This window comes from Sus scrofa, chromosome 14 (assembly GCF_000003025.6).
Source record: "Sus scrofa isolate TJ Tabasco breed Duroc chromosome 14, Sscrofa11.1, whole genome shotgun sequence".
Classification (NCBI taxonomy): domain Eukaryota; kingdom Metazoa; phylum Chordata; class Mammalia; order Artiodactyla; family Suidae; genus Sus; species Sus scrofa.
The window spans coordinates 108,024,343-108,038,122 of NC_010456.5; the positions used below are offsets into that span (position 1 = coordinate 108,024,343).

The following is a 13,780-nucleotide window of genomic DNA, read 5'->3' on the forward strand; positions in this document are numbered from 1 at the left end:
AAATAAGAGGAAGAGAAAGTCATACTATGAAATCTCTACAGGCTATTCAAGTCATCATTCGATCTTTCCCTCTATCAGCCTGAAAGACAGGTACTGTATACAAATTTCTTTGAATAAAAAGTTTGGGCTTTACCCATCAGTGAATACTATATGTAGCTAAATCTGGAGAGTGGTCCAATGACTTTGGGTAGGTGACTGCATCTTTCCAGGGTCCAATTATAGGACCTGCTAAAGTCCTATAATTTCTAAGATCTCAAGTTTAAAATTCCAATGATTCTATGAAAAGCAACTACCTGAGTAATTTTAAAAAATAGCAATCTTAATTAGCAACATAAACTGAAGACAATGTAGGATGCAGCTTAAGTCAACTGATAAGAGAAGGCAAATCACTAAACGATTATTTATGGAGTGCCTACCCTGTGCCAATAATTACGTTTGTAACTGAGGATGCACCTTTGAACAAGACACATTCCCTGCCTACAGAGCTCAGAGTCTAAAGGGAAAGATGGACACTGAACAAGCAATTACAATAAAGCAGGGTGCTATGGAGCATATAACAAAGGAAGCTATCCACCTGGCCCAACTCCAAACATGACCTCCAACCCTCCATCTAAAACTAATAAACATTTTCAACCAAAATCCAACATCTCCAGGAATTCCCTTATGATGCAATGGGAATTGCAGCTTGGGTTGCTACCAAAGCACAAGCCCCAGAACTTCCATATGCCATGGGTGCTGCAAACAAAAACAAAAACAAAAACAAAAACAAAAACAAAAACAAAATCCAACATTTCCAAATCCAAACTCACCCCACCCAACCCACCCCCCAAACTTTGTTTTTCTAATGGCACTAAACTCTCAGACATGGAGATTCAAACCCCAAGTCCCTCTGCATTCCAAAAAACCATGACTTGTCTCTTACCCAAAGCATCTGCCTCCTTTGATTCATGCCACCTCCATCCTAGGACTTAGATTTCACCTCACCTTCAAACATAATAAACGTTTCACTCTTCATAAGACATCATCCAAGTACCTCACCAAGGAAAGAAGAAACTGCCTGATGTTTTGAATACGTGAGACATGTAACCAAGGATATTAGGTGTCAAGGCTATACAAATACATAAAATACGGTCCTTTCTTGTAAGTAGTTCACAACTCATGGTGGAACCAGACAAGTAAATGATTAAAAATGAAGAAATAAGTGTTACATTTAAGGTAATAAAGGGCTATTGCAGCAAGAATAAAATAATGATTAATTCTGGTTTGGTAGAGAAGGGTCAGGAAGAATAACGATACAGAAAATCATCAGCTGTTTAAAGTGAATCCAGGGAAAGCATAGATAATCTTCATATATGAAAAAGCCAATAAAAGGTCTGAATGTGTCCATAGATTCCCCATTCATAACTGCTCTTGTCATTTTAGGGGGTTAACAAATATATGTAGGCCACCATGCTTCTAGCCAATGCTCAAGATCACACCACACTAATCAATCAAGGAATCTCTTTCTGCATCAGTATAGATATAGATAGAGATATAGCGTAAGAGTTCTCAAAACAGTTCTCTAAACCAATCACTATCCACTGAACAGAGCTGGTATTAGAACTGACATCTGTTCACAGAGTAGAAAGCTCTCTGCATAGGATCCTGTACACAAAAAGTACTTAATAAATATGATGAAAAAACACTGAAGAAATGCTGAAATGTAAGACTCATTAGCAATTTAGTAAAAGAATTTTGAAATTCATGCATTGACTACAATAACATTCTTTTAGAGAAATAAGAGGAGGTAACCAAATGTATTCATTTAGGATTAGAACAGGAGAGAGAAGACCTATTCTTGTCATTAATCTTGATGAGAGTCTACAGAAATTTTATAAATGTAACTTATAAATGAAAATAAATACTTTCTCTGTAAACCCTAATATTCATAATCCTTTAAAAATACAGACCAGGAGCTCCCATTGTGCCTCACTGGGTTAAGAACCGGTATAGGGTCTGAGGATTCAGGCTGTATCCCTGGCCTCGCTCAGTGGGTTAAGGATCCAGTGTTGCCGCAAGCTGCAGCGTAGGTCACAGATTCGAACCCTAACCAGGAAACCTCCCTATGCTGCAGGTGTGGCCATAAAAAAACAAAAACAAAAAAAAATTAGACCAAAAACTTGAACATAAATACTTGTTAAAACAGAGCATTTGTTTATTTTATGTAAACTGAAACACAGGACTAAAATAATTTAAGGGACACATTCTGAAGTCTCTCATTTTATTCATTCATGAAACCTAAATGAGGTGGTAGAGTTGTGATGACATGATGCAAACTGTACTACAACAAAACGTGTACCATTCTGTAGGAATGGTAAGAATCCTAGGATTCCTCCTGGAAAGAGGACTGAAATAGTAACTAGGAAAAAAAATATATATATAGATATGCAATATATACACAAACATTCACATGCGCACAAACACACACACACAGACAGTGGTTAGGGTGACTATTAAGGTGAAAATGTTTCTTTTTTTTAACGTTGCTCCTTATGCAGACCACAGTCAGATTTCATGAACTTAAAATGTTTACTTTTCATTATTGTCCCTTTTTTTTTAATCATTATTGTTCTTGACTATCCCTGAGAATAAGTGTTCCCAAGACAAAGTCAAGAGGTTTTTTTTTTTTTTTCAAGAAAGAAAATGTGTCTTAAAATATCCCGAAATTAGAAAACACTAAAAGGAAGACCTTGCACAACTTTTTAAAGAGGAAAATCTTTCCTTTCCTTTAGCTGCGGGGAGAGGCCCTGGGCTTTCAACTCTATGTGAAAACAGCAACAGGTTAGGCTCTTTCCTTTAGCTGCGGGGAGAGGCCCTGGGCTTTCAACTCTATGTGAAAACAGCAACAGGTTAGGCTCTTTCCTCCACCCTTGGCCAAAAGGCTAATCTAATTTGCTTTCAAAAACATTCCAGGACGGCCTAGCAAGCTCTTTTTAAATACTTTCCTCGGAAAAACTCTTAAGTTGCCAATGACAAAAGATGGAGTTTTCATTAACTCACTGCAGAGAGTAATCAGAAGGGGAGAGAGTCAAGAACAGCAGTGGCTCAAGGGACCCCTAGGCACGGGGGCCACACCTTCCATGAGGCCTCCCTGGGCAGCAACGAAAGGATAGGAGGCCAATTCAGATCACCTGCAGTCTTCACCTCACCGTTCCTTTCATTGTCCCGCTCTCAGAAGTTTTACTGTTATATTCAACTTCTGTGCTGGCCACCCTATAGCCAAAATGGCCGCGAATGTTGTCCTCCTTTCCTCTCCTGCTTCGCCTTGTTCCTTTCATCACACCCCCAGGTCTATAATGCCCTCCCTGTACCCACCTAGTCAATTTCTACTTATCTTCAGACCTGCCCGAATCCTCTTCTCTCGAACCCCCCAATCCTCAGGTAAAGCTTTAACTGACCAACCCAACCCCTAAAAGGCACATGCTGCCCATCTTTTGTGATCGTATTATCAGCTAGCACTTAACATAAGCACATACCATGTGCCGAGCATAGCCCTTAAGGTCTCCACATAAACATTTAATCTCTCAAAACTTTCTAAATCCTATTATTTTCCCCATTTTACAGATTCAAACAAACTAAAAAGAGATGTTAATCTGCCCAAGATTTTTCTAGCTAATTACTATCATGTTTACAAGTTTAGGACTACGCTTTTGCTAATCCCTAGTCAGCTTCATTAACCGAAGAGCAAAAGCTAAGCGAAGAAAATACAGGAAAAGTACAGTTGCACAAGGCACCTAAGCAAGTGCTGAATACTGAACGACTTTTCCATTTGAGCCTTTAATCTGTCCTATGAAAAAACCCTTCCTAAGAAGCCACCTGTGTTTAATCTCAAAAGGAATGAACTTTATTCTCAAGTCACCAATGTTGAGTCTCTCATTTATTTTTATTTTTTATTTTTTGTCTTTTTCTAGGGCCGCACTCACGGCATATGGAGGTTCCCAGGCTAGGGGGTCTAATTTGAGCTGTAGCTGCCGGCCTACACCAGAGCCACAGTAACACGGGATCCGAGCCGCGTCTGCAACCTACACCACAGCTCACGGCAACGCCGGATCCTTAACCCACTGAGCAAGGCCAGGGATCAAACCCGCAACCTCATGGTTCCTAGCAACCTCATGGTTCCTAGTCGGATTCGTTAACCACTGCACCACGACGGGAACTCCGAGTCTCTCATTTAAATACTGTTTACATGCTGGGAAAGTATAGGTACAGAAGTTTCCCTCCTTGATAGAGACCATAAGCTATTTTTTCTCAGGAGGGACACTGCAAGCTATAATGTCACTGATGTAGTCATGTACAATCTGAATAAAGAAATCAGAATTTATATAGACAGGCAAGGGACTGAAGCTCAGAATAAGCACCCAAATGCCATCATTTTTATGGGATGAGGGAAAAGATATGTATTTACTTTAAAATGCAAATCTGAGAAAGCAAAATCCAGTTCTGAAAATGTTTCAGAAATCATCATTTCAATGCCTTTTAATTATTTAAAACATACACATCAAAACTCTAATACAAATGAATTGGAAGTGTATTTTCTGGATAGTCTCCTGAGATAACTCCTCTCTCAAAATAGCATTGTACCTAAATAAACTTTTAGTCTACCACGGATAGAGTACAGCTGAAAATAGGACAATGAATTATGGCACTTCCTAAAACTAGATCTATATTAAAGCACTCACAGATTCACTTGGAGTAAACAGTTTATTCTCTTCATAAATCTTCAAATATGTTTTTAAGAGTTCCTATAACTTCCAACAGAGACAAAGCATTTGCCTAAAACATTTCTGCAATCACCCAGTAGTGTGATAATGCTTACGGGAGAGGCTGAGAGCAGGCTCTCCTAGGCACAGATAGGGTCATTCCAACATTACCTACCAGAGGTACAATGGGCCACAAAGAAATGGGATTTTAACCTAGGAGGTCCCTAAGTCACAACAGGCACCCCCAAGACTGCATCTTAAATGAACATGGTCTGGGTGTGTTCACTGCTTTAAGCAATAGAGTTTCATGCTTCCAACACTGCACAGTCTTATTCCTGGTAGCTTCCTAATTACTCAAGTCACTCAAGTACTGATAAAATAACACGTGTGCCAAGCACAGAGCCTAGCATGGAACAGACCCAGAAAAAAAAAATTGACTTTGTGATCTTGAAGACACAACGCAGAAGAATTCAAGGCTCTGGTGCAAACCATAAAATGCTATTAAGATTTCTGTGCTCTTGATTACTCATTTTTTTTTGGTGCTGACATTTTTACATAGTATTACTGTGGAAATTATATATACAAGACAGGCAGAAAAACAAGGACTGGAAATCAAGTAGCTCAGATTCCTTTTGTGGCCCTAGACCAGTCGCTGGGCCTTTCAGGCGTTTCGGAAAATGAATGTGTTGAACTCAAAGGTCTCAAGCGTTTCCATTTTAAAATTCTATGATTCTCAATTTGCAATCTTTTTAATGGAGCCCTTTGGAATTTCAGAAGACATGATAATCTAACTCTAGATATTTCCAAGAGCTCTGAGTTTCAGAAAACAAAATAAGCATAAGCCATACCCTATAAATATCACTCACTCTCAAATCACTTATTAAGAAACTGTCTTTCATGAAAGTGAGTTTTGTTTTGTTTTGCTTTTTAGGGCCAAACACATAGCTTATGGAAGTTCCCAGGCTAGGGGTCAAATCGGAGCTACAGCTACCAGCCTCAGCCACAGCCACAGTCACAGCAACTCGGGATCCAAGCCTCATCTGTGACCTACAATAGCTCAGGGCAATGCTGGATCTTTAACCCACTGATTGAGGCCAGGGATCGAACCTGCATCCTCACAGTTGCTAGGGGGATTCGTTTCCACTGCGCCACAGTGGGCACTCCTCAAGAAAGTATTCTTTAAGTTTTCTTTAAAAGAGTATGTTCTATAATTCATACATGAATCAACTTTTAAAAACTACAAGGAACTCATCTGTATATATTCTACGAGTGCATCTACTCTCGAAGTCAGCAACACATTTCCTTATTATTCTTCTGCTTTGGATAAATAAGCATATAAAAAAATGCTGCATGAGTCAAATGGTCAGCTGAACCCTAATTCAGTAGGTAAAGTAAGAGAAATCAGGGCTTTGTGGAACTGCATAAAGTAGTTAATTGCCCTTTCTTAGGACCAGCTACATAATTTGCGGGGCCCAGCACAAAATAAAAAAAAAGTAGGACTCCTTGTTCAAAAAGTATTAAGAATTTCAGGACGGTGACAGCAGAGGATTAAACCATGCACAGTCTCTACGTGCCTGCACCCATTAAGTGACTGCATGGGTCACAGGCCCCTTAAGTCAGCCTTGTCCCTCTTTAATACCAACGCAAACACATTCTCAGCAACAACCCACTATGGAGCTAGACTTACTAAAACATTTCTTTTAAGCACTTAAAAATACTATCAATACAGAGAATTAATTAAATACCAAATGTTTTACTGGCCATTTTGGGAGAAAAGGCATATTCTATGAGTACAGAAGGGTATTAATTCAGTTGGCCTGAGTTCAAATCCTACCTCTACCTGTACCGGTTGTGTGGCCTCAGGCAAGTAACTTCTTTGGCATCCGTTTCCTCAACTATTAAAAGGACCTAATATCACCCACATCACAAGATTATCAATATATGTTTAAAATAAAATACACATAAAGTACTTAGAAGAGTGCCTACCACATATCGCTATAAAAGCCCTATTAATTATTATGTCTATCTGAAAACTGTCCCCACAGAAAGTAAACTAAAGAGCAACTTTAACTTCTGAAGATGGTTCTCTAATTAATAATCCAGTTCCATGAGTATTTATCAAACACTCAGCAACCTTCCCTCAGCAATTTTTCCCTGCCTTCAGTATCACTGTTTCTTCTTGGTGGAAAAAAAACTCACTTGACTATAGCCATTGCACTATTATCATCTGCTTGAGGTGAATCCTCGTTTTCAAGAAGCTTAAGTAAAATATTTTGGCTAATAGCCAAAAAATATATGCATGCCATTTAAAATTTTTTAGTTATATCTTAACGCTATTCTTCCTATTTTTTAAAATAGGTGTTAATAACAGTAACCAAGTGAGAGCAATTCAAATGTAAACATGAACAAAATAAAACGGATTCTAAATTTTTTTTTGTCCAGCAGTTTCATCCTATAGACCATATGCCTCAAAAACCTTTTATCAAATCGTTTATATTCAATTTCTGGCTTTAGACATTTAAATGTTCCTGGCAACAAAATTTCAATGAAATTGGTGTTTATAATTTAAATCTGTAAATTAATCTAAGACCTTTTTATTCACCTCCAATTTGTGAAATTTTAATTGTGTACTTTTCCCTATTTATAACCGTTTATATAAAACACATGATAAAAAAGTAAAACACAACTCTTCAGCTTATATGACTGTATGGTGGAACCATACTGTCTCTCAAGACAGTACTGAGTTTTACCGGGTAACTTTCCCTGAGTGTTCAAAAATTTGGAAAAATATTAGGAATCACTGATTAAAAGGATGCTCATCGGAAATGAACACTTCTTAAAATCTGAGACAAGTTACCCGAAGGAAGAAACAATAGGAAAGTATTTTTAAACTGTTTAACCTGTGAACAAAATTATCTTCAGGTGAAAAGTCACAAATACAGCACGAAAACATGTCACCGACTCGGGATTGTGCTCCTTTAAAAAACGTACAGGTGCGAAGTTTCTGGCTGTGATTGAAGGTCACAACAGCCAAACGTTTAGAACTTTTATTAGCTAAAATATGAGCTTCGCTAACCTAGGAACTAGAGAAGTCTGATTGTTTCATTTCCTCACTTGTCAGGAATGACAGAAGACTTTCAGATTTAGTACTACACAACCTCTTATGCAAAATAATATCATTAATGAGTTAAGGTCTAAAACACACAACTACTCACAAGCAATCTCTAAGTTACACGATTTTACTGCCCTGCTCGGCGCTACCATTCAGATAACCACTGAGTTACATCCCTAAGTGAAAGGCACTAGAAGAGTCATTAACATCTAAGCGTTGACGTGGAAAATGCCAATTAAATAAACAGCCAAGCAATTTTAGGCCAAATGCAAAACGGGCTGCTCCTAGCCAGACCAGAACACCGGGAAACTCAAGACCCCGTCACTCAGAAGCCGCCTGATTAGAGACCACTGGGATGGGAGCCTGGCCTAGGGGCCAGAAGAGGGTGAAGAAAAAGTCACAAGAAAAGGCCTCGCAGGCGGGTACGTGTGGTTGAGTGCCTGTACGCGTGTAGTGTTCTTCACCCCAAGTTTATCAAGGCTGATCCCACGCCAAGGTTTTAATCCGGCTTGGGGAGGAAGGGAAAATAAAGGCGGTGAGGACCATAAAGTGGATATTTCCTGGTTAGTGTATGACGGGTAATACGTGGTGCATCCATCTTCCGCCGCGTCGTAGCCCCCAGCAGCCCGAGCGCAGCTCCACCAGCCCCGAGCCTGGCTGCCTGCGGCCCGGTGAGCACCGACCCTCAGACCCCGCATCTTTCCCGGCTCCCAGGAACCTCAGACACAGGGGTGCGGCGCCATTTAGGTCCGGGTCGGGGAAGGAGGCCCAGGCGCTCAGGGAGCAGAGTCCCGTCCCGGGAGCTCACGGAAATGCCTCCTCCCAGCTCCCGGGGTTCCTGCTCCGCCAGGCCCAACCGGAAGGCGCCCCCGGGAGGCCTCGGGGCTCGGCCCGGCCGCCGGGGACTCCAGGCCGCGCCGAGCCTGCCGGGGCGGCGGTGCAGGCGGAGGCTGCCGCGCCGGCCGGGGGCGCTTCTCACCGTGTGCTCGTGCTCGTCCGCCCGGGCCCTGGGCAGCAGCAGCAGCAACAGCGCGGCGGCCGCCGCCACGCCGGGAGCGCCCGGCAGCGGCCTCATCCTCCGCACTCCCACCGGCCCGGCGCCGGCCCACCGACTCCTCCTCCGCCGCCGCCGCCGCCGCCGCCTCCGCCGCGGCCGATTCGCATCCACGGGGCGCGGACAGACACACGGGGCCCGGGCCCAGCCGCTGGCTCCTCCGCGCCGCCGCCGTCACCGCCCGCTCCGGAGCCTCCCCCGCCCCCTGGCGCCTCCCTGCCTCTTCCTCTGACTCAGCCACGTCATCCCGCCACCCCGGCACACGCCGGAAGTGCCTCGCGACGCCGGGCTGCAACCGCCGCCGGCCGCCCCGCCCGGGAGGCGTGAGCCTTCGGTCGCCGAGGGCCGCGTGAGGGTCCGAGTGAAGGTCCGAGTGGCTCGCCCGCCCGTTCCCCCCCATCCTCCGGCTCGGTAGCCGCGACGCGCACTCTCGCCCTGGCCTGGCCCCGTTAGCGGGGGCCTGGCCCGTCTCGTAGAGCCGAAGCCGCTTCCTTCGGAGTTGGGCGACCTCGGTCAAAACGCTTAACTCTTCCTGTCCTCGTTTTTCCTCGGCCGCGAAGTGGGGTAATGGGCCGATCTACTGCCTCTCGCTTCGGCGTCAGATCACATAACCCTTACAGGCGCTCGGCTCCCGCTGAGAATGGATCACCAGCTCTGTAATCATCAGGAAGGGAGTTGTTTTGTCTTTCTGCTTTTTCCAGGGCCGCTCCCGCGGCATATGGAGGTTCCCAGGCTAGGGGTCTAATCAGAGCTGTGGCCGCCGGCCTACGCCAGAGCCACAGCAACGCGGGATCCGAGCCGTGTCTGCAACCTACCCCACAGCTCACAGCCGGATCCAAGGCCGGAGCAAGACCAGGGATCGAACCCTCAACCTCATGGTTCCTAGTTGGATTCGTTAACCACTGCGCCACGACGGGAACTCCAAGAAGGGAGATTTTTAAACTGGTATCAGGTTGGAGAGTGTCTTAAAGTCATCGAATATTTATTGAACCCCTACTATTAGGTTTTGAAATTCTTGTTGATTTATTTGTTTATTGTTTTTGGGTTTCCCCTCCATAAATAGAAATACCTCCTAGAACTAAGCATCTCTCCTAAGAAGAGATCCTGTTCACTGTGCCTAGAACAGTGCCAAGCCCATAGTGGGAACTCAAAAGCTATCTGTCAAATAAATACTTGAATATGGCACCACCATATACACAGTTCTGTAAGCCAAAAATCTGAAACTTGTAGTCAGATTGTCTCTATCTCTCAGCCATCAGCAGTCAACAAGTTCTAGCATTTGTTATGTTAGAAATGTCTCAAGAATGTATTTTTCCTCTCACTCCTCTGCCAATAACAGCCGATCTTCTACTCCTCACTTATGTGTTGGAGCAGACGCCTAACAGAATCCCTGCCACCAAACTTCCTTCCCTGTTTATCCTCCTCACAGGTGCCAGAGTGATCTTTCTAAAAAGAAACCTGATTATATCACTCTCTTATTTAAAACACTCCTTGAATATTGTTTAAAGACACCCAAGGAATCACATTCACATCTAAGATTTTCCTTCGCCGGGCACTATTCTTTTTTTTTTTTTTTTTTTTAAGGGCTGCACCAGCATCAAGAAGCTAGGGATCAAATCCACCACTGGCATACACCACAGCCACACCAGATCCTCACACGGCTTCGACCTACACCGTAGCTCAAGGCAATGCAGGATCCTTAACCCGGTGAGCGAGGCCAGGGATGGAACCCCCATCCTCATGGATACTAGTCAGGTTTGAACCACAAAGGGAATCCTGGCCCAGGAACTGAGCACTTTATATGTATTGACTCAATCCTTAATACAACAGGCACCATGAGTATGTTCATTTCACAGATATGATAACTGAAGCACAGAGGGATTAAGGGGTTACTGAAGGATCTGGTCCAAGCATCTGGTTCCAGAATCAGTCTTTCTTTCTACTAACGGGCTACCATCCATTCAGTCATTTTAAGAAATAAAATAGACTTGTACCTACTGGTATGGAATGGTAGCCAAGATACAATTTTAAGTGAAAAAAAAAAACTGGAAAATATAGAGTATAATTCCATTTTCAGTGACATTAGTTTCCCATAGAAAACAAGCCAAAAGATTAGGATTCAAATCATTAATAGCAAATATTTGGACTTTTTTTTTTTTAACAATGAAAATGTGCTACATGTGTAATCAGAAAAAAAAAAGTTCCTTGCTACTTTGCAGTTAGCATGCAGCTGCAAAATCAGATCCCAGTTTATCTCCTCAACTTCACTTCTCACCTCTATGCTCAGGCTACATCCCTATGTCTCCACTGGGTTCTTTTATGCCTCTGTGCCTTTTTTTTTTTTTTTTTTTTTTTTTTGTCTTTTAGGGCTGCACTCTCAGCATATAGAGGTTCCCAGGCTGGCGGTTGAATCAGAGCTGTAGCCGCTGGTCTATGACAGCCCAGCAATGCCAGATCTGAGCCGCGTCTGCGACCTCCACCACAGCTAATGGCAACGCTGGATCCTTAACCCACTGAGCAAGGCCAGGGATGGAACCTGTGGCTTCATGGATACTAGTCAGATTCGTTTCCAATGAGCCACGATGGGAACTCCCATGTGCCTGTTCTTGATGTTCTCTTTGTCCGGAATGGAAATGAATGGACAATCTTTATTTACTTGTTTTCCAGGCCTAAATGAATTGCAATTTCTTCAGTGAAACCTTTCATGACACCCTTAGGAAGCTGAACATCCCTTCTTCAGGATTCCAGTTGCATTTATGCCGTAATTACCGTAGTCCCATTTCCTCTTCTGTACTACATTCTGAACTTTTTTGATGGCAAGCCCTATCATTTGTGTATATGTGTCCCAGATGCTGGGATATTGCTTGTCACATCATAGACGTTCGATAACTATTTGCTGAATTAAGACATTCATAAGTGAAAAGTCAAATAGCATAGAAGGATTTAAAGAACACTTTCTGGATAGTCTCAAAGACATCATGAGGCAGTCCATAATTAATTGCTGAATGAATCATACACCAGTAAGTGCAAGAGAAATCAGAGGAGGCGCATCTCATACATCTTTGTATATTCCCCAGAGCCCTAGCAAACTGACTTGCTCATAGTGGAAGCTCAGTAAATGCTCTGTGAATGAACAATCACAGTTTTTGAATCAAGTGATGATGGGCAATTGAAGAACAAGCAGTGTAAGTGCTGAATTAAGATGGATGGAGTAGTTTTTTGCTTAGACATCCAACACCAGCCTCCACAGATTTGAGGCAGTAAGCATTTGCTAGGTGATATCAGGAGCACTAGGTTGGCGATTGCTTGGAGGTGGGGAGGACATAAGAAAAAGTGTAAAGTATTCGTTTGAGGAGTGTAGACTTAAAACAAGAAAACTTTATACACAAGACAGAGAACAGGCATAACTGTACAAAAAAGGAGCTACCAACTGTGCAAAATGTTTGACAGCAATAAGAGCCATGCGCAAGAAGAGAAGAGCAGACCCTCTTTTGATGGAGTATTTGGGAAAGTTTAATGGAGGGAAGAGCATGTAGGGCCTAATGAGCATCTACTATGTGCCAGGGAATCCAGTAGTTACTAAGAAATGATGTTAAAGGGCTTTAGATGATAAAAGTCCGATAACAGTAGGGTTAGAATAGGAGATAAAGTAACTGATTAGAGGAAAAGGAATGTGGTTTCAAATATTCTTAGAGCCTGATGACCCCAGGCTGAAGAACAGGACTCGGGGGTACCATCAAAATCAGGGTTGTTCTGCCAGACTGTGGAGCGAAAAACATTGATATATCTTATTTCATCCATTTCTTCGTGTAGGTTAATGACCTTATTTCCTGACACCAACAAGGTTGAGGGGGAAAATGCCAGTGAAAGGAAAACCCTCCCAAATGGCTGTTATATCTTCTTTTTCATAGTAGTTCCAATAAAAAACTCAATTGGTTAAAGAGTTTATAACCAGTAACTGATCCAGAAAAATAAATTTAAATCTTTTATTCTTACTCTGTTTTTTGTGTGTGTGTCTTTTGTCTTTTTAGGGCCGCAGCCACGGCATATGGAGGTTCCCAGGCTAGGGGTCTAGTCAGAACTACAGCTGTCGGCCTACACCTCAGCCACAGCAACGCCAGACCCAAGCAGAATCTTCGACCTACACCACAGCTCACAGCCACGCGAGGTCCTTAGGCCACTGAGCAAGGCTAGGGATCAAACCCACAACCTCATGGTTCCTAGTAAGGTTCATTTCTGCTGCACCACAACGGGAACTCTTAAATCTTTTATTCTTATTCTTGATAAACATGATCATCAAAAGTCTTCATCTATAGATGACAACATATCTTCTGATTTCCATCCTCTGCTACCTTTTCTTTGAAATTCTATTCTTTCTACTTTGTTATGTGTGTCTTGCTGGAATGGGCAGCCCTTCTATTGCTATTTACCACCTACCTCCTGCTTCTCTGTCTAGCTGAAGTGTTCTAGATAGTGAAGAATTTTATAATTGTTCTGCATTCTTTCTTTAGGAACCAGTCACTTAAAACTTCTGCTTCTTAGACTGAAGAGCAACTAAAGCTATTAATTTTTTTGTACAGTTCTCATTCTCACACTTTTTTTTTTTTTTTAAACTGATCTAACAATGATACAGAGCAAGGAACATAATAAGATCCCTTGCCAATTAGGAACTCCAGTAAGGTTGTCTCCCTCCTTCTTCAGATTGAGGGATTCCCCACCCCTTGCCTTAGCCCCAAACTTAGAGTTGAAAGGGTCTGGGTTATTACTAAACACAAAACACTTCACTTCACAGATGATGAACAGTCAAGTTAGGTGAACTCAGCAAGTCAGTAGCAGACCAAAATAAAATCGGGTTTCCTGACTTCTAAGCCAATG

General features: G+C 42.6%; 1 protein-coding gene and 1 long non-coding RNA gene across 2 annotated transcripts in view; one reads left to right on the forward strand and one right to left on the reverse strand.

Moving 5' to 3' along the window:
- TM9SF3 (transmembrane 9 superfamily member 3) overlaps positions 1-9,107 on the reverse strand; it is a 67,995-nt gene extending 58,888 nt beyond the window's left edge. Inside the window, exon 1 of the mRNA XM_005671366.2 lies at positions 8,831-9,107. Coding sequence (XP_005671423.1) covers positions 8,831-8,926 — 96 coding nt within the window. The 5' untranslated portion in view covers positions 8,927-9,107. The remainder of the gene's footprint in view (positions 1-8,830) is intronic.
- Positions 9,184-12,900, forward strand: LOC102162978. Its single transcript, XR_307750.3, has 3 exons — positions 9,184-9,469; positions 10,490-10,612; positions 11,573-12,900. It is a non-coding gene; the product is annotated as an uncharacterized LOC102162978 (long non-coding RNA).